The 21,131-nt window shown below is 48.7% G+C and overlaps 2 protein-coding genes across 2 annotated transcripts; one reads left to right on the forward strand and one right to left on the reverse strand.

Moving 5' to 3' along the window:
* Positions 1–875: 875 nt before the first annotated feature.
* CLDN25 (claudin 25) lies at positions 876–2,069 on the reverse strand. The gene has a single exon (XM_063310990.1). The coding sequence runs from the start codon at positions 1,675–1,677 to the stop codon at positions 1,003–1,005; it is 675 nt and encodes a 224-aa protein (XP_063167060.1). The 5' UTR covers positions 1,678–2,069; the 3' UTR covers positions 876–1,002.
* Positions 2,070–9,131: 7,062 nt separating this feature from the next.
* Positions 9,132–12,746, forward strand: LOC134502742 (G protein-activated inward rectifier potassium channel 4-like). Its single transcript, XM_063311216.1, is given in 4 exon segments — positions 9,132–9,548; positions 10,271–10,833; positions 10,835–11,517; positions 12,333–12,746. Coding segments are annotated over 4 exon segments (1,821 nt in total). The 5' UTR covers positions 9,132–9,332; the 3' UTR covers positions 12,692–12,746.
* The last annotated feature ends 8,385 nt before the right edge of the window (positions 12,747–21,131 follow it).

Consider the following 21,131-nt stretch of genomic DNA (forward strand, 5'->3'; position numbering starts at 1 on the left):
GCACTTTAACTTCAGTCTGCCTTCTCTTAACTTTTCAGTAATAAATCTGAAGGCTTAATGCATACTCTTGGCAGTTATTTCACCAAAAAACAAACAAACAAACCCTAATTTCCTTAGATTTGGGGAATAAGTAAATTGCTTTATCACATCTGGCTGTGATCCTCAGAGAGGTTGGCTGACTGCTGCTGATGCACGCATCTGACTATAGAAGGCTGAATCTAGAACTGTTCTGAAGCTCAGAACTCTTCCTACATGTCCTGTCTGCCAGAAATGGTGGAGCAGGCAATCCAGCTGTTGTGTCCAGTGCTGCTCCGGGATGACAGGTTTCCTTAAGGCATAAAGTTCTAGATTATTTGAGAGCAAAGTTCGCTGAACAAAACGGGGCTCGCTTCTGAATTCATCTGTGCAAGAATACTTAGTGCCTTGGCTTATGGATAGCTTTCTTCTGTCAACCTTCTGAAATTATCAGAGTATCCCAAAGTCTGTGATCAAGATTGCTGATCCGCCTCTTATGCAAAGTAAACAGTTCCAGTTTCTTGTAAGCACTTAATTGCTTTTTAAAGCCTAACATGCTTGAATGAACCTTTATCTTGCTGTCGGTGCTGGATCTACACCTACAGACATTCTATCCCTTTTGACTAGCGTTCTTTCCATCAGTAAATGGGGATGTTGTTAGGACACCACCTTCGCCAAATGATTATATGTGGGGGTGGGGGGAGGCGGGAAGGAGAGAGAGAGTTCGTCTACACAAGAGTAGATGCGGGCTCAAGTACCCTCAAACAGTACATATTCAATATATTTCTAACTTCCATTTAGTGTTAATTACAGAGAACAACTGTTATCTTTGAAAAGCTATACGACCTAACAATGCTAGGTTGTCCCCCTTGTTAAATGTGATTTCCCAGACCGCCCTTTGCAGAAATCTAAACCAGAACCCTAATGTTCCACATGTCAGATACATCATCCCATTCCAGGTGAGATCCAGATGCACTGGGACACGTGTCAGACAACAAGGACTTCATTTTTACGTGGTGAATGTCGATGCCGATTGGATAGAGCGGCTATCTCCGCGTTACGGTGGCTCACTGACCTCTTGGATGACTTCTTGGTCTTTAGGAAACAGGCAGCACTGATTACAAGACAGCCACCTAGCATCAGGAAAAAACCAGCAAACCAGCCCAGGAAGAGTGCTTCACCAAATTCCCATCTTGGGACAACATCTGGTGTGGTTTGATCCCAAAAATCTTGCACTGTCTTGTAGGCAATCCAGGAGATGGGGACAAGAGTTGCTATTCCGGAAATACAGAAGAGAATTCCGCCAGCAATCCCAAAGTGTATTTTCTGCCTTGTGTCTCTTGTCTTCAGGCAGTTTGATCCCAAAATGGCCAAAGAGAATGCAAGAAAACCCAGTCCATTGGAAGTAACCATTAGAACCCTGGAAACTTTGACTTCTAATGGCAGGGCCAGAAGAGAAGCATAGTTTTCACACTGCATTGTGCTTCCGTCTTGACTGACACAGGTCTGCCAAAGTCCCATATTCCAGATTTCGAGGTCATTTAATTCCAAGTTAAGACTCTTCCACAGAGGCACATAAGTTGTAACACATGACAAGACCCAACCGAAGAGGGAGAAAATTAATCCACTCAACTGAATGGTGGTGCTCTGGTGCCAATTCATATCTAGACTGTTGCATGACCTCTCCTCAAGCCGACCTTTGAGCTTTTTGTCCAAAGCTTGGATAGAAATAATCCTGCAGCATTTTATGCTGTCAGAAACTTGCTATAATTGGCTGTAAGAACAGAATAGATCTGATTTGGTGCCAATTCTTTCTTAAGAACAGTATAGGTGGAGGAACTGAATCTGATACCATTAATTCTTGGGTGTGGCCATGAGTCTTTTTCATACCTGGTTGGCCTTATTTGTTTCTTAAAAAAACCTGACTTCCTGGTTTAAAAAACTTCATGTTGATGTTTATTGAACTCACAAAACCACGCAATCCACCTTCTAGCACAAGCTATGTCAGACACAGCAAGCTTCACAAAGCCATCCAAAAATGCCACAGCAGGACTAAAATCCTGGAATTTATTTCCTGGATGGTATAATAAACAATGACTTTCCTTGGTTATAAGCTCTATCCTTGGTTCCTAAACGTTGATAATGTTCAGTTCAGTTCAGAAGCTTGTTTATAAAGAAATATATGCTGGTCTTTCAGCAAAAAGGCAATGGACTTCTTTCAGACGGCTTCCCTGTGTCTTCCTCTATAAGCAGATTTACAAACAGTGTTTACCTTCACAGGATTTTCCATCGTTATTGCAGGACTACTGTCTCTTTCCTACTCATCTCTCTACTGATAGCAGAAGATGCTGCTAATGATTTTCATCTTCCAGAAGCTTGATCTTTAGGTTGGAAGGAATACTGGAACCTGCTCTGCATGTTCAATGGTAACAGCAACAACATGTAAGTAATTAGAAAAGAAAACCTCCCCTTTCAATTTTTTTAAAAAGTTCCTACAAACTTCTCTTGAAAAACCAGCAACCGTATCTTCTCTTCCTTTAGGGACAAAATAAAACCCAGACCATCCACTGCTGATTTCTTCTGAAAGATGACTCAGTGAGAAGCTCCGTGCTTTTCTGGCAGCAAAAAGCAGTATTTTCCCATGAAGTTGCCTGCTGAAGCAGAGATGCTCTTTTTCTAGTTATCAGAAATTGTAACGTGATTGATGATGGGTGATGCAAAAAAGTTGTCTTGAATGCGTAGCTGGAAGGAATAGTTAGTTGGTGTGGAATTTCTGGCTGCTTCTGTTGAGGAAAAGGGCTCTCCAGTCCAATGTATAAGGCAAAGTGAGTACTTGTTTGAGCTTGTGAGCAAGAAGTTATTCCCTGTTTCTCTCTCTGGGCGTGCCTGCCTAAGTTTTTGCATATTCAATGCAGGTAATTATACTTGCAGAAATTAGGAGCTATTCAGTAGAAGAACAAACATTCCTTCATTATCTTGCTTCCTCTTACCCAAACCAGTTTACATCTCACTGTTAATCTTTGAAGTTGCCAAGACTAAATCCCACATTCTTTCCCAGGAACATCTTAGAATATATCAGGCCAGAGCCATACTTTTCTGATAGCTCACACAAATAGGGAGAAAAACTTCAGATCCAAGGGCCACTAAAAACAACAGAGGATGTACAGCATAGTCAACACATTCCAATACTTTATTTCCCATCCATGACATCTTTTCTCATTTCCTTCTTCTTTCTTTTGTGTAGTCATTTATTTTATTCTTTAAATGTTTTAAAATCATTTAAAAAACAAAACCAAATTCCTGTTACAGGTCCCTTTGCATGTTAGTAGCTTGAAAGGCACAATAAAAGCAACAGTACAATTAATGTTACTTCAACAGTTCTGAGTCTTCTGTTAAATCCCAGTCTGTGAAATGCAATGTTGACCTGGGCAGGTGACACCAATACATGGTTGGTGTGTTGGTGTCACACCAACACACCTCACAGGAGCTGAAGAGGCTGAAGCCCAACTGGAGGAACCTCAGTGTTATAAAAACTCATGGAACCAGTGGGAGAGGCTGGCTACTTTCAGAAGGTGTTGCAAAAATGCAGAAGATAAAGTCCTGGTCAACTGAACCAGCTGTCCCAAGCCTCAAATCGAAAACTCAGGAGTGGCAGAAAAAGCAAATGATGAAATCTTGAGGCTCCGGGCTAGAAACCAGGAGACCTGAGTTCTAGTCCCGCCTTAGGCATGAAAGCCAGCTGGGTGACCTTGGGCCAGTCCCTCTCTCAGCCCAACTCACCTCACAGGGTGGTTGTTGTGGGGAAAAGAGGAGGAAGGAGTGTTAGGTATGTTCGCCACCTTGAGTTACTTACAAAAATAATAAAGTCGGGATAGAAAATAATAAATAAAAGAACAAAAGACAGCGTGCTCTTGAGGGATAAATGGAGTGGATATCCTGAACTACACCCAGAGTAGACCCATTTAAATCAATTGGAATTGAATAAACCCTTGCATCCCATTGATTTCACTGGGTCTACTCTAAGAATAGCCAATACTGCATCCAAACAACCCATTCTAGGCTGTCTGAGATTTCATGGATCAAAAGTAGTGCTTCACATCGCACCTAGAGGTAGCCTGTCTGGAACATACTACCATCAGGCCTTGAAGTATTAGCAATGGACTCTTGATGCAGCCAACTTTGCTTAATTATCCAACCTGGAGCTGGGATGCTCAGTCTGTATAGGACCCACAAGGGCCCCTTCCCAGGAATAAGGCATGCTGCAGACTGGAGGAAGACCCCTTTGCGGGGTCTCAAATGACAAGATTGCAGCAAATGTCACTTCCCACTTGCGCTCTGAGAGGACCACCAAAGCAATTCAGATTTCCTATGGGTATTAATAAACCTTGAGCCGTTTACATCCTGGCCTAAGCAGCTATTTATAACCAGCAGGTTAACCACTGCTATTTCTAGGCTTCCTCTAGGAAGGTTTGAATATAGCTTGGTGGCTTTCTCCTCTCTGGCACCTGGATTTAGAAGCCTGTCCTGGCTGCATGGTGGTTGACCTTGACTTTAAAAAAGTCTTTACCTTTCATTTTTCCCCCCTTAACCAGATGCAGAGAGATTTTTTGAAACCCTTTTAAAAAATTAATTGTTCAAGCATTATGTGTGATTTCTGATGCCCTTTTAATACCAGTATAGCCACGCAGTCCCACTGAGCAGCTTTTTTGTTTTGTGCAATTTGAAACTCGGGACGTGTTTATTTGCAGGAGCTTGAATGTGGTTTTGTAGCAGCCAGAAACTCACACCTCTGGCATGGAATGAAGAGGAACGGTGTCTCTCCTGGACCAGGAAATCCCAATTTAAGGTGGGAAAGCCCTTCAGGGCCCTGATGGAGGGAATGTAAAGCTGCATCGTTGGGTTGATTCCTGTTTTAAAGAGGAAGCTCAAGGTTCAGGCTGTGGCTTCAGTCATGAGGGGCTGTCCAAGAATTTCCACAGGTTTTGCAAGATGCCTCCTAGAGTTCAGCACCCCATATTTTCTCTTCTGCAGGTTCCTTCCATGAGACGTCAGAAGAGGGACGGGGCCCTCCATTTGCCTCATACAAACATGCTGAGGTGCCTCCTCATCTTCTATCAATACGTTTTGTTGCCTCTGAGGCAGAAATGGACTGGGCCACATCATCAAGGTCTTGCTTGCACCCCTCTGGCTTGCCACCTTACCAGACTGGACATAATTTAGTCTTAAAACCTTTAACACCACCTTTATTTGCAAGAATGCTCTTGGGCAACACTGGTCCTTAGACACTGAATATGCGCATGGCAGAAAGCACTGATCCTGTTCCACCCACTTTGCTGAATCCCTGCCCTGTTCCATCAATTGCTCAAATGCATTGTTTAAGCCCTCCTGGTAGGGCTGGCCAGAGGTGCAGCAATAGGGCACGCAAACCATCACAGTCTCAGGATCCAGCTTCTGTTGAAAGGGCCAGGTGGAAAGACCAAAAGAGCTTATTGGGAAAATGGGCCGTGCCAGGCTGACGAAAGGCCGGTCTCGCCTGGCATGGCAGCTTCTTAGAAAAATACCGCTCTGTTTTGTATCTGGGCAAGTCAGAGAATCCCTAGAATCTTCTCCTCTTCCCATATTAATTTCAGTAGAATTGAGGCTTCACTTTATTTCTGATGGATCCTCTTAACCCTTCTGATAACAGGTTCCTTCCTGTGAAGTCTCCCTGTAGAACCAAGAAGTATCCCTACAGGGTTGAGGTTCCAAAGCTGGTGAAATTGGGGGCAGCCAGAGGATTGTGTTTCTGTTCACCAGATTCAGAGATAAGTTTCGTTGGCTTGTTTAAAGATTTAGCAGGAAAGATTTGCCAGCAAGGGACACGGGTGCCTTTGCAAATTGCAACCGTGGTCAAACCTGAATGCTGGCTTGGGATCTGGCCAGGATGCTTTCCCGCCCATCTTGCATAAAGCCTGCAACAGGGAGAGAGGTTGTGAAGCGGTTCCTAATGAGAAATGAAGTCACAGGGAGCACCGCGGAGATCCTCGGCCTCCTTGGAAGAGTTGCTATGTCTCTCACCAGAGTTTTTACCACGTGGTTTTGTCATTCAAATGCACTACCTGGAACTCCTCATGAGGATTAGGCTAAAGCATTTGGTTAACTGGTTTTTCTCCTCCCTAGCCTTGCCTGGGTGTGCATTTTCTTAAATGCCTTTATAGGTCAGTGTAAGTGTAGACTTTTAATCTCTCCACAGGATAGGAGTTTTTCGGCAGTTTTCCAGGTGGGGAAGATGAAACTCAGGGTGAAATCCATTACGTTTCCCCCCCTGAGCCTTTTTTGTGTTCTTACTCCCTATGTTTCCTTTCCTATGTGCAGTAATTCTCACTGATTCTTAGCATTTTCTGTGTCCCACATACATCAACGTCTCTTGCGAAGCTTGGGCAAATGCTGGCAAAAGTGGGAAGTAGCATTTAGGTCCTCCTCGTCACGGGCCTCTCTCCCCAGGACAGAAGCGCTGGCAGATTAACCCTGTGGGCACTCTGGTCTCCCACGCAGCATTCCGCCTCCTCGCGCCGTCTCTCTGATCAAATCATCTTGAGATAATTCTGTATGTCATTGGAACAGATTAACAATGACCTTCTTCTTCCAAGACTGAACTGAAAGGCTGTTTTCTGCTCTCTTCCTCTCTTCTGAGAATTTTGAAGGCACAGACTGGGAGAAAGAGATGGTTTGCCCCTTCCAGAATGGATGGAAAACTTTCAGCCAGAGGAATGCATCTTAAGTTGAAAGTCTGCTCCTGAGCCTAACCCAAGGGCTTGGGAGTCTCCAAGAAGGACCGGCAGAACAGGTTCTGCAGAACAGAAGGCCTCACCATAACTTTGGGGCTCCCTGGCCTGGCCCACAAATCACATCCTGCTGGAAAGATGAGGTAGGTGCACCACGGAACACCAGCCATGTCTAGAATAGAGAAGATGGACTGAAGTGGCAGTTCATCAAACTGTAAGCTAATGTATATTGATCTTGCTCCCCGATTCCTTTTAATTTAGAACAGTTCTGGCTAAAGATATCTCTTTGGGTCCCTTTTCCAAAGGTGGACTTCTCTAGGCAGTCTAGGGCTGCCTTGGCATTCATTGTATTTGTGGTGGTGGACCATTAAGTTGCTTCATGCCAAGAGAGTCATTTAGGAAGGAGGGTGAGGTTCTCCACCTCTCTCCCATTATATTGTTGACCTCATCTAATATTTCCGTGGTCTCACTGATACTTTGGTTGATTTAAGGAATCCTGTCTCATGCAAAAGACTTTTACTCTTTGGTTTTGGACACATTTGGAAGCGAGGCTTGGATTCTGCTTCTGTTGCCTTCCCCTCAGCCCCAAAAGCCCATTTCTGCCATTGTCCTCCACCTTGCTCTGTGATGCCCTTGAAGAATGTCCAGGACCTTCAGCTAGCGCAAAATACGGAGCTCAGCCTGGGATGGTTTGTGCCAACTGGGCCGCCTCTGAAGCCCTCCTACTCTGTCGGCACTGTTATTCCCAGGATTCTGTTGGCTGGGAATTCTGTCCTAACACACTGGCTGGGGAATTCTGGGAGCTGAAGTCCACACATCTGAGAGTTGCTGAGGTTGAGAAACACCGCACTGGAGGCTACCCGACTTGGGAAGGCTACGCTGGGTGTCCCAGGGGTGTCATCTCAGTGCCTTCCACACTCTAGGCCCATCGGTATGATATGGCTTCCCGGTACAGAGCGAAAGCACACACGAGTCAGCCTGGTTCCTGCTGGTCCTGCATGTTGAGTTTGTCAGACTGCAGTCTGTTATTTCTCTTCTCTAGTTGTTTTGTTTTGGGTGGGGTGTGTTTTTTTCCCCCTTGGACTTCCTTACCCAGGGTTCTGAACCATTCAGCCAAGAATGCCCTCACCCCAAACAAATCCAAATCATGGCAGGATATTGAAAGAACGGTGCAAAAAGACATGAAGGCATTTGCGTGTCTGCCTGAATACTGGATGAAATCTGTCCCTTCTTGCCCCTTCTCTGTTCAACTGGCGCTTGCCCAGAGGCCTTTAAATCCAGAGGAAGAGGGCTGAGGATCTCTCGCTTTCGCCATCTGGGCTTTGCTCTTCGGCCATGTAATTGGTTTAGCCATCTGCTCTTCGCTGTCATCTCCCGTACCCCCACCCAATATGGCCAGGCAACCAGATTTTAACCCCATCGTTTTACCATGGGGCCAGTCCAACGCGACTTTGAATGCAGACATCCACAGCTGCCCGCTGGCAAAAACACAGAAAGGCAAACTGTAGCAAACCATGTTAAAGGGAAATCTCACCTTCCCAGATTTTTCACTGCTTAGGATCCAGCCTCTTTTGCCCTAGGTAGTCCCTGCTCCCCCAGCGGGGTAGGCACAGGAATGAGCACCCTACTGCGATAGCCCTATGCCTTCTCCAGGGCCAGCGCCTCGTTCGGTAGGTGAACTGGCTGTTATCTGGACTGGTACCCTAACCTGCCTCAGAAAAGGAGTATGTAACACTCTCATTTTAGACTGTGTTTCTTGGATATAACTGGGGTATCCGACCTGTAGGTGCTCTTGGCTTACAAGGGTGTGTTTGAATGTTGATCTCCAGGTCCATTTCATCCAACTCAAGCTTCCTTCTCTGTCTTCTACAGTAGTATTGGCAATTATTTGTTCATCAGTATTGGTGCTCTTGGCGTTTCAACAGACCAAGCCTGGGGAACCAGTATCCTTCCAGATGTTGATGGACGACCTAATTGTTATTCATAGTGGCTGAGGGAGGCACTGCAAATTCATCACTCCACAATCGTTGTCCAAACTGGACAAATGAACTGACAGATTTCTTAATTACTAGGAAGGCCTCAAAACTCTATATACCTTTTGCACATGTGAACGCTGACTTCTGTGGTGAAAGTTTAGTATCTATCACCTGGGGTGTTGGAAATAAAACGAAAAATCCAAACTTATTCTTCCCCATTTTAATGCTCTATTTACTTTGGTTTATAGTCCACTTATCTCTGGTTTGCATTATATCCCTGTCACTTTCTCTATAATCAACTTATGTAATAGGTAAAATTGGCTCCTGATTTTTCTGAATAGTTTTAAATCTGTTACCTGAAAGAACTCACAGAAAATCATTCGGTCCAAAAGCTGCTAGGACAACTTGTTGGTGCCTGAAAAAGAGAATGAATGTGAATCTCCCATATTCAAATGACGTTTTTCTCTTACTTGCTACTAAAACCACTGTCTGTTCTTTTCTGATCTTCTCTGGAAGGATCCCTCCCTGGAAGAGACATGCAGTCTGGGAATAGTCCACCCTTTGGTCTGAAGCAATCATGGTGCTACCTATTACTAGCAGCAACATGGAATTGCAACTTGACAAAAATCTCTACATCCACAACAACATTGGAGACCGGTGGCCAAAGTATGATGAATCCAGGATCCGCAGAAATTCCATACCCCCAGCAAAGACCCCCACCGCAAAGCACATGCTGGCCTATCTCCCACGGCCTCCGACCGAAACAAGCAGATACGGGACCTTTTCCCAGAAGGTAGGAGCACGTGGATAGTTTTGCTAGGTGCCTCTGTAAACTGTTCCCCTTAACTGAAGAGTGTCCCAAGTGACTCCAGATTTGCTTCCATTTCGCTTTTTCGCTTTTTGTGAATGACAGCCGTTGAAGGTTGGTATCTCAGGATTGTTACCCTAACAATACGCCCTCTTTCTGCATCAGAGATAAGTAAGATTCTCAAAGTCAAGCTTACAATGAAGAAAACATCTGGTATGGTTCTGAAAGATATTCTCAGTGGATAGATTAGCAAGATGATAACCTTAGAGAATGTGTGTGGTAACAGCCAGTTAAATTACTATATTCTGATTTAAAAAGTAATAAGGCAACTTGGAGTAAGATCAAATTGCATGGGTGACCAGCTGGCATTTTCTGATTCGTACATTAAAGCATGTTTCCCAACCTCAGCAACTTTAATACGTCTAGACTTCAACTCCCATGCTGGCAGGAGAATTCTGGGAGTTGAAGTCCACACATCTTAAACTTGCTAAGGTTGAGAAGCACTGCATTAAAGGACTGCCAAGGGACTTGACCAATACCTGGTCAGCAAGAGGGAATGGACCGTTTTCCTTAACCTTAAAAAATGAGCATCTGGGCTTCAGTTAAAAGCTTCCGCGACAGCACTTTCAGAGGATTCATAAGTCTGGAGGAGGAAATCAAGTGACCGGGGGGCTTTTAAGGGAACTAATGAATTACTTTTTTTTTAGCCTGAAATGACGACATCTTTAGACAGGAGCCACCAGCAAACAAAAAACATGACCACGAAGAGAAGTGCTCTGGCACGCAACTATCTTTCTGTACCTTGCAGTTCACATGCTTCCAACGACAGGTCGGTCCTCCTGAAAAGACTCAGCATGGCGGAACAGGCCAACTATAGTGCAGTTGGGCCTCCCAGACACCAGCCTGGTTCCTTCAGTAATGCAGACAAGTCACCTAAAAATTGCTGCTCCTCCCAGACTGACCCACTGCAACCTTCTCTCTTGAGGGAGTCCAATGCTCAGCTCCATCCCCAGCATGCTTTCGGTGTGCCCAACATCATCAGCTCTTCACGGAACAGAATCCTAACCCGCAGCGCCCTCTCCATGCCCACCTCGGACAAGGGGCAGGGCAAGCACTGCAAACTCATAGACGACAACCGGCAGTTTGGTGGGAGTAGTAAGCACCAAAGGCAGCGCTATGTGACCAAGGTGGGGAAGTGCAAGGTCAGCTTAGGCAACATTCAGGAAAAGAAGAGGTTCTTATCAGACATTTTTACCACCATTGTGGATCTCGTATCGCTGGTTCCTCTTCATCTTCAGCATGTGTTACATTACCACTTGGGTGCTCTTTGGCATCACGTATTACCTTGATGCCTGGATGCGAGATGATATCAACCACATCGGTGACCCTGAGTGGAAGGCTTGCATTGAGAACGTTGAGAACTTCGTCTCGGCCTTGCTGTTCTCTGTGGAAAGTCAACGGACAATTGGCTACGGCTCTCGCATTGTGACAGCCAACTGTTCGGAGGGAGTCCTCTTGCTAATGGCCCAGTCCATCATTGGCTCTATGATAGATGCACTCATGGTGGGCTGCATGTTTGTCAAGATCTCCAGGCCCAAGAAGCGTGCCCAGACCTTAATCTTCAGCAAGAGGTGTGTGATCTCCAACCGGGATGAGAAGCTTTGTCTCATGTTTCGCATTGGAGACCTTCGGGACAGTCACATGGTGGATGCAAAAATAAGAGCCAAACTCATTAAATCCAGGCAAACCAAGGAAGGGGAGTTCATCCCACTGGACCAATCAGAACTGAATCTGGGCTACGGCACAGGGGAGGACCGCCTCTTCCTGGTGGAGCCGCAGATAATTTGTCACATCATCAATGAGCTCAGCCCTTTCTGGGAGATGTCTGCAGAGGCGCTGAAGAGAGAACAGTTTGAAATCATCATAATCCTTGAAGGTATTGTGGAAGCCACAGGTGAGTGTGCCATAGAGCAGCCTGCTGTAGGAAAGACTTAGTCGACTGTGGTCTCAGGTGGGAGACTTATTGGGCAGCCTAACATACCTATCACAGTTCTAAACTTTCAGAGCTACCTTCATAATACAGGTGACCTCAGGGAATCCAGATTTTGATTTCAGGTCCACCTCTGGTGCCATTTCCTGACTCCTCATTTTACCCAACAGATAATAGGATCCATTTGTGTAATACAGTCCCCACCCCACCCCCTGCCTTATGCAGTTTATATATTGTACTAAGCCAAGATTTCTTTCCTAGAGTGTGTTCAATAACCCACAACTGGCTGGGTTTATGTAACATGCTCAGCCTAGATCAAAGAAAGCACATTTTGGGGGTGGGGGGAGGTTTCCCCAGCCTGACAGTTTTTAGCCAGGATGAGAGGAGGGAATCTTTAACTGTTTGTAAACTGCCCAGAGTTGTTGTAATATGAGATGGGCGGTAAAGTAATACGATAAATAAACAAATACATAAATATATCAATAAAATATGCCACATAAGACCGTAAATTTAAGCAGCAACACTTTGAGTTGTGTTTGGGAATGCATCAGGAGGTGGGAGGCTGTATCATTTCACTGGATTCGTTAAAATTTCAGAGCAGAAAGTAAATCATTAGACACAAGCATAAACTCATTGTACTAAGAAGAGCAGGAGGTAAATCACATTGGGCCCTGGGAAATCCTGATCATGAAGGGAAGCATATTAATGTTAGTAACAGGTGTTGAATTCATTCCATACAGCCCTGCTGTGTGTTGCCTTTTCGCATTCTCCTCTTTTAGGGATGACATGTCAAGCCAGGACATCATACGTAGAGGATGAAATCCTCTGGGGTCATCGTTTTGAGCCTTGCATGACCCTGGAAAAGGGTGCCTTCCACGTAGATTACACCAAATTTGAGAAGACTTTTGAAGTGCAGATGCCACTGCTGAGCGCGCGAGAAATGTACAATCTGAAGGAGATGAAAAATCAGGACCAGTCAACGCTGAGCTTGTACTGGGACCATCTGGCACAGCCTCGCTTTCCAGCAGAACCCAACAACGAAGCCCGACAAGGGGGTTGTCCCAATGAGGAAGGCTTCTCCAACATCCCAGAGGAGGAGCAGAGCAGTGAGTGCCAGAATCAAGAGACCAGGCTCTAAGTGTCTCGAGCCGTCTCTGTAAGCTTCTGTGAACCAGCAGGGAGGAAGAGAAGCAGGCGCGCACCGCTTCCTCGTGAAGTGGCTGTGTTGAAATTCACGGTGGAGTCAAACGGAAAGCAGAGCGTTTCTGTGTTGTCTTGATTGGACACAATTTGCGATCAAGATCAAAGAGACTGCTATGACTTCGGATGAGTCCTCCAACCACTACCGTTCCCTCTTGGAGCTGGAACCCATCCAGAGATGACACATGGAACCTGTTGCACTTTAAAAGAAAAACAATGTTGAACTACTTTCGTGGGCATGCCTATCCTTGTCCAGAGTTGTGGAACTTGTACAGGGTGATTGGAAATGTGTTTACTTATTTGGCCAGAAGGAAAACTGTGACTTAACTTGCATCAGTGTTCAGCATTGCACTCGGTCCTCGTTGCTGTGCCCCGTACGTTGTATGTACCAGGAGCTGCTGCATCCCAAGCTGCTGGTTTGGCCACAGAAATGAATGTGTTTCATCTTTTATTGTGCCATATGGAACTCGCAGTGGGTGTTGCCCTCCCCTTCCCTCTCTCCATGTGCCCAACGGGGCCTGTTCCCTTCCATTTTGCTGAACTGATGCCTTTAGTTCCTGAAACCACCTTCTGTATTCGTTGCAGGGTAAATGCCATTACGGCAAGAGGGCTTTTCTTTTGTCAACAAGGGTATCTAGAATGGGAGAGGGCCCTGGCAAGCAAATAAACTTCCTTCTTGCCCAGCACTTAGGAGAAACAGAGCCCATCCCTTCTGTTACATCTCCCAGTCAATCTGTCTTCCTTGTACCACGCGTTGAGGCATGCTCCATGGCTCAGAGGTGGGCGTCTTGAGATTGCTGGAGACATAGCCTGGATCAATGATTAGGCATTTGTGGGATACACAGACACACAGAGACACATACACTTTCAACGAAGTCAACACTTCCGTGATCTTGGATGGGCAAATGAGTCACGCAATGTGACCAGGCGCACAAGGAATTCTTTGTTGACCCCCCTCGCTCTGTTGATTCCAATATAGCAAGATTTTGCCTAAGCAGACACACACACCCCTTTGATATTCACCAAGCTGTGCCAAGTGACTGAGAGAAGTGGAGATGATGGATCATGACCCAGAGGTTGTGTGGACAGGGAGAGTTTTCCAACCAAGTCCCTGTCCATTCCTGTCTCTTTAATAACGTGCCACTACGCTTCACTTCAGCTGTGGTCCCCTTGTTGCTCTCACTGATGGGCTAGATCAGTGTTTCTCAACCTTGGGAACTTTAAGATGTGTGGACTTCAACTCCCAGAATTCCCCAGCCAGCTGTGAGAGATTTGAGAAATCTCTTTGGAAGGATCTGAGAATGAGACTTTCTGTTAGACACCTCCATCCATGGGGAGTAGAGAAGAAAAAAATTGAGGGACCTCCCCCTCCTTTAGAAACAACAGTGTTTCTTCATGGACCATGGCAGTTAAGAACTGGAGAATGGCCACTGGGGTCAAGGCTCCATGTCTCCTCTTCTCCTGCTGCCCCCATGGTCTCTGAAAGCTAAGAAAGGAAGGTCTGATATATTTATCTTTTTCCTTTTTGCAGAGCAAGCTGGACAGTGTAGATGGCAAATGGATCTGCCTAGATCAACCAGCATTTCTCAAAAGATTCCTTCTGGAAAGAGACAAACTCATAGGCCAGCCGTGCATGGGGTCAATCACCAATACCAACGAAAGTCATAAACAGTTGAAAGAAATACTTGCAGACACTGACCCGTTGATTCACAACCCCATACCTGGCTGTCCCTTTCAGTTACGGTGAATTGTTCCAAGCTACTGCACTACACAAAACACCAGCAAAGGATCTTATCAGAAATAGGCTTTCTCGTGTTTTAAAATGAATTTCTGAAACTTTAATTGAAATCAAGTCCACTGAGAACAAGGCTAGGATGTCCTTTTTACAAAGTCTCTGCTGGAAAGTGCAATGAGGAATCAGATTCTTTTCCAGTGGGGCTCATTTTAGGTCCACTCTCAAAAAAAAACAAAAAACAGGGCAGGGTGAACTATGATGAATAAACTGCTCGGACTGGGAAAGGGATGCCAGCGGCCACGGACTGGTGCCTGGGGGCTGGCGGAGGGAGCGCCTGCAGTGGGCCCCACAAACAGGAAGCTGCTAACTCCAAGGGCAGAAGCCCCAGCCCTGATTTTAGGGAGGCTGTGCCAGAACGCGTCCCTGTCAGGGCCAGCCTCGCTTCGCAATAAGACACAGACTCACTTAATGGGTATTAAGGATTTCTGGTTTATTGGAATGATAGCTGACAGAACGAAAAACGGGAACGGGGTAGGTAGGTGGGGGTGCCCCTTTTATACCCCCCTGTATGGCCCCGGGCTTCCCCACCCCTCAATGCCCCGATCCCTCTTGATGGGATCCTTGATGGCTGCGTGGGCGTTTTCCCCGGTGTCCTCTTTGTCTTCCTGCAACGGTTGAGTTCTCCGGGGCACCATGTGCTCCTTATCTTCACTCCTCTGACGTCCCTCCTTTCAGGTGTTGATGGGATCATGGGTGTGGGTGTCCTTGGGTGCTTGGTTTAATTCCTGAAAGATTATCTCCTTCCCCCTTTTCCTTAATGATCATGATCCACGTTGTGAGGCTCTTTGTGCCTTGCAACGAGGTCATGACATACTGCCCCCCCAAAGATGTTCTATGGTGCTGGTTTCTCTGGGTATGCCTCATGGAACTGTCTTGTTAGTTGTCTAGCCATGACGTGTCGTGCCTGGACCCACTCTGGATGTGAGAAATGTTTCCATCTCACGAGGTATTGTAGTGTTCCTCTTTGTTTTCTTGAGTCCAGTATTTCTTTCACTTCAAAATGTTGTTGATTGTCTATCATTATGGGTGGGGGTGGAGGTTCTTCCGCATGCCATTTGGATGTGCTCGTTGGTTTCAGTAGTGCACAATGAAACACTGGGTGGACCCGTCTCAAATTGTAAGGCAGTTCCAGTTTGAACGTAACTGGGTTGATTACCTGTATGATTTTAAAAGGTCCAATGAATTTCGGTGCCAATTTCTTCGATGGTTGTGAGGTCTTTATGAACTTAGTGGAGAGGTAGACCCTATCTCCCACTTTGTAGTTCGGTGCCTCCGCCCTGTGGTTGTCCGCATATTTTTTGTACGTTGTTTGTGCGTCTGCTAAAGCCGTCTGGATGACTGGCCAGGTTGTTGCCAGCTGTGCCGCCCAATCGTCTGGTGAGCAGGGCAGGGTTTCAGGTTGCGGCAATTCTGGTATCGGTACAAAATCTCTTCCATAGACCACCTTAAAAGGGGTGTGGCCAGTACTCTGGTGTACTGCGTTATTATAGGCCACCTCTGCAAAAGGTAGTAGGTCTACCCAGTTGTCCTGTTGATAATTTATGAATGCCCTTAGGAACTGTTCAAGTGTTGAGTTAAGGATCTCTGTTGATCCGTCCGTGTTTGGATGCCACGCAGTGGACAGTGCTTGCTTGGTTCCGATTAGTTTTAAAAATTCCCGCCAAAACTTTGACGTGAATTGTGTGCCTCTGTCGGTCACCAACCTGTAGGGGGCGCCGTGAATCCTGTATATGTGTGTTAGGAATAAACGTGCCAGCTGTTGTGCGGAGGGGATAGTCGCGCACGGGATGAAGTGTGCCTGTTTCGAAAAATAGTCTTTTACCACCCATATCACAGTTTTTCTTTGGCTGGGTGGGAGGTCCACAATGAAATCCATGGAAATTTCTTCCCATGGCCGGGAGGGGCTGGCTACCGCCTGTAACAGCCCGTGGGGTTTCCCTCCTTTACGTTTGGTGGTAGCACATATGGGGCAGTTGCTTACGTAGTCTTTTACGTCCTTTCTAAGATTTGGCCACCAAAATTGCCTCCTTGTTAGGTGGAGGGTTTTTACAAACCCAAAATGCCCTGCAGATTTGTCATCGTGTGCTCTGTGTAAAATTTCTCCCCGCAGTGATTCGGGCACGTACAAAGCTTTCTCCTTCCAGGCGAGATTGTCTTTGAAAGATACATGTTGTTGGTTATTCTGCAACCATGTATCTTGCTGTAGTGCTTGTGTGAGTCTTTGTTGCCAGTTCGGTGAAATTGAGCGTCGCCTCCGATCGCTCCCCGCCGTTCGTGCTGGCGTGCGCTGATTCCTTGTCTGGCTTCGCGTGACAGCTGGGCAGCCGAGCTGTTTCTCGGTCCATACTGTTCCTACGATGTCGGAGGCTTGCGTGTCGTCCTGTGGTCGTCGGGAGAGGGCGTCTGCCAAGAAGTTTTTCTTGCCCGGTATGAATTTCAGCGTGAAATTAAACCGGCTGAAAAACTGAGCCCATCGCACCTGCTTCGGGCTGAGCCGTTTTGGCGTGCTGAGTGCCTCCAGGTTCTTGTGGTCCGTCCACACCTCGAAAGGGCAGGAGGCCCCCTCCAGCAGGTGTCGCCACGTTTCCAAGGCTGTTTTTACTGCAAACGCCTCCTTTTCCCATACGTGCCATCTCCGCTCCGTCTCGGAGAATTTGCGGGAAAGGTAGGCGCAGGGCTTTAGGTGGTTGTCGGAGTCCTTTTGGAGCAGGATGGCTCCGATGGCGAAATCGGAGGCATCTGCTTGCACCACAAAAGGCTTGGTGGGGTCGGGGTGCTGTAGCACTGGCTCAGCTGTGAAGAGGGTTTTCAGTCTCTCGAAAGCCGTTTGACAGTCAGCTGTCCAATTCAGTAGCGCCCCCGGGTTCCTCGATTTGCGCGTGTCCCCCAAGCCCTTGGTTTTTAGCAGGTTAGTTAGGGGCAGTATAGTCTCTGCCAGCCTGGGCGTGAACCCCCTGTAGAAATTAGTGAATCCCAGGAGGCTTTGCAGCTGTCTCCTTGTGCGTGGGCGTTCCCACGCCAGGATGGCTTGGACCTTGCTGGGGTCCATTTCTATCCCTTTAGCAGAAATCCTATACCCTAGGTAGTCAATTTGTTTTTTGTGAAACTCGCACTTGGAGAGCTTTATAAACAGCTCTGCCTTGCGAAGTTTCTTGAGCACGTCCTTTACCAAGCGTTCGTGCTCACGTTCTGTTTCTGTGTAGATCAATACATCATCCAGATAAACCAAAACCCCCTTAAAAAGGTGGTCACGCAGGACCTCATTAATTAACTGCATGAATACCCCCGGTGCCCCCGCCAATCCGAAAGGGAGTACTTTATATTGAAACGCCCCCAATGGGCAGTTGAAAGCAGTCTTCCACTCATCCCCCTCCCTTATCCGTATGCGGTAGTAGGCTTCCCTTATGTCCAGTTTGGAGAATACCTTACCCTTCACCAAGTGGGACAAAATGTCCTTTATTAAGGGTAAGGGGTATTTATTTGAAATGCTTGCTGCGTTTAACCCGCGGTAGTCTGTACAGAGCCGCAATGTCCCATCCTTTTTCTCGCGAAAGAGGACTGGCGCTCCCACTGGAGAGTTCGCTGGCTCAATGAAACCTCTCGCCAGATTTTTGTCTATGAAGTCCCTTAACGTAGCTAGCTCTCGCTGGGTCATAGCATATATTTTTGGTTTGGGTAGGGGTACCCCCGGGACCAGTTCAATGGTACAGTCCGTCTTTCTGTGGGGGGGGAGTTTGTCCGCCTCTTTCTCACCGAAAACATCGGCGAACTCCCCGTATTTGGTTGGCAGTCCCTCTGGCAGAGCTGTCTCTGTGTGTTCTGCAGTCGTCGTCGCCCCCCCCATGGCTGCTCGGGGAACCTTGTCCCCTGACGGTGCTTGGTAGCACCCGTCAGCAAACTTAATCTCTCTGGTTCTCCAATTGATGACTGGGTTTTGCTGCACGAGCCATGGGATCCCCAGTATGAGTCGGGGTTGCCCCACCGGTGCCACGATGAAAGCCAATTTTTCCTCGTGGCTGCCGAGCCGTAGCGCGGTTTTTCCGGTGTATTGGGTGACCGGGCCCCCTCCCGCTGCAGATCCATCTAGCTGCGAGAACACCAAATGGTGCTGAAGTGGATAGCAGCGGAGGTCGAGTGCGGCTGCCAGGTCAGGGTGCATGAGGCTTTTGGAGCAACCTGAATCAATGAGTGCCCAGACCTTTTCGGTTTTATTTCGATGGGTGAGGGTGACACGGACGTAGAGGGTGGGGCATTCCTCACTCACCCCTTTGTCGAAGCGCCTGTCAGTGTTCTCCACCTGTCCTTCGGCGCCCCTTAGGCCAGGTGGTTGTCGTTTCCCGCCGCCTCTTCTGGGTTGCTGTCCTCCCCCTCCGAACTGTAGGGGTCGTGTCTGCGTCGGTACTCCCCCTTTGCTGCTGGTCGCTTTCTCGGCGCTGGGGTTGGTGCTGTTTGTGCCCTCCTTGGGCTCTCTCTGGGCGTCGTTTTGGGGCATGCGGCTGCTTTGTGGTCTTCCCTGCCGCACGTGAAACATTGCCCTTTTGCAAAGCGTCTGTCCCGTTCCTCCCTCCAGGGTTGGGGTCTCGCCCTCACCTGCCTTGCGCTGGTGCGTGGGGGTCTCGCTGTCGCCATCTGTTGCGTTTCCCTCCTTGCGTGGAGGAACGTGTCGTGGGCGTTCTCCGCTTCCGCTGCCAGCTGGATCCACCCCGTGAGGGAGCTGGGGTTGTCGCGGCCAAGTGCCCACCGGAGGACGTTTAAATTGAGTCCATGTTTGAACTTCTCAATCAGTGTCGATTGAGACCACGTGTCTACTTTTCCGGCTAGGGCTTGGAACTCCATGGCATACTCAGCCACGGAGCGCGGGCTTTGCCTAAGTGTCTCTAGCGCCCTTTTTGCCTTTTCTTGCTCCAGGGGGTCCCTGAAGTGCCTTTCTAGTGCCTGCAGGAATTCAGTGCTGTCCTGCAGCGCCCGGGCGCCGGATTGGCACAATTGGACGTACCAATCGGCGGCCCGCCCTTTTAGTTTTATAGCCAGGGCATTGATTTTGCCCCGCTCAGTTCTGAAGCAGGGACCCCATTCTTCGAGGTAGTACCTCGCGTTAGTTAAAAAGAAGGAAAGTTTCGAGGGGTCCCCATCGAACTTTATGCCAAAGTCTTTGGCGGGTGTCCTGGTCTGGCTCCTGGCCCCCTCTGCGTCGTGCCTCGGGTTTTGCCGGAGCTGCTGCGGGTCGGGGTGTCTCCGGTTCTCTTGCGGCATTGGTGCCTCTCTCTGGGTCTCCTCGCAAGGTACTCGTCCCGTCGCTCGGGGGGGAGGGCGGGGGGTTCTCCCTCGGTCGGGCTCCTGGATCCAGGCTCCGCCGTCGCCGTTGCCGCCCGCTTGGTCGTCCCTCCGCCTCTCAGCCTGGCGTATCTCCCGTCGTGGGGTGGGCTCCTGGGGCCGGACGCCGCCGCCGCCGAGGTTGTCCCGCCGTCTCACGTCCGGGCGCGCCTCCGCTCGTTGTATGGCCTCCTGGGGTCGGGTCCCGCCGTGGTCGCCGCCGTCCGCTGGGTCTCCACCCCGCCTCGCCTCCCGGTGCGCCTCAGGTCGTCGGTTGGGCTCCTTGGGTCGGGTGCCGCCGGCGCCGCCGTCCCACTCGCCCTGCCGCCTTTCGACCGGGGTTGCCTCTGCGCCTCCTCCGTCGCGGGGTCCCTGTGCCACCGTCAGCTGGTGGAGCATCTGCCGCACCGCCTGCATCCCTTCCTCCAACGCGCCGAGCCTCTCCGCCATCCCTGGCGTCCCGCCGGGGTTTTCGCCGCTCCGCTCGCCCTCGCCGTTGGCCGTGGTAGAGGACGGGTCGTCCCTCGATCCCGCCGCGGTGCCAGGCGCACCCTCGCCTTCGAGCGCCCAGGGTGGCGGTTCGTCTCGCGCCTCCGTCGGGGTTGCCTGTAGGTTTGGAGGGGGTCCCCCCGTCTCGCCCCCGGTGCCTCGCGGGCTCCGGGGCGCCGGGGTGGGTCCCTCCCCCGCTGCTTCCCCCCAGCTGGGTCCCATACCTACCGGGGCGTTGCATCGCCCGGACCTCAGCTGCACCCCGCCCTGCGAGAGCGGGGCTTCGTCGCCCGGCGCCGAAGGGTTGCGCCTCCTCGGTTCCTGGTTCTCCATGCCTGGCTGGGTCCCTCACAAACGAGTTGGATAGGTACCAGGTGGAAAAAAATTTTTTGGGGTTCCCGTTTTTATGTCAGGGCCAGCCTCGCTTCGCAATAAGACACAGACTCACTTAATGGGTATTAAGGATTTCTGGTTTATTGGAATGATAGCTGACAGAACGAAAAACGGGAACGGGGTAGGTAGGTGGGGGTGCCCCTTTTATACCCCCCTGTATGGCCCCGGGCTTCCCCACCCCTCAATGCCCCGATCCCTCTTGATGGGATCCTTGATGGCTGCGTGGGCGTTTTCCCCGGTGTCCTCTTTGTCTTCCTGCAACGGTTGAGTTCTCCGGGGCACCATGTGCTCCTTATCTTCACTCCTCTGACGTCCCTCCTTTCAGGTGTTGATGGGATCATGGGTGTGGGTGTCCTTGGGTGCTTGGTTTAATTCCTGAAAGATTATC

This window comes from Candoia aspera, chromosome 9 (assembly GCF_035149785.1).
Source record: "Candoia aspera isolate rCanAsp1 chromosome 9, rCanAsp1.hap2, whole genome shotgun sequence".
NCBI lineage: Eukaryota > Metazoa > Chordata > Lepidosauria > Squamata > Boidae > Candoia > Candoia aspera.

Bases quoted from the DNA above. Each gene is read 5' to 3' on its own strand.
- CLDN25 (XM_063310990.1), bottom strand. From the start codon at position 1,677: ATGAATTGGCACCAGAGCACCACCATTCAGTTGAGTGGATTAATTTTC.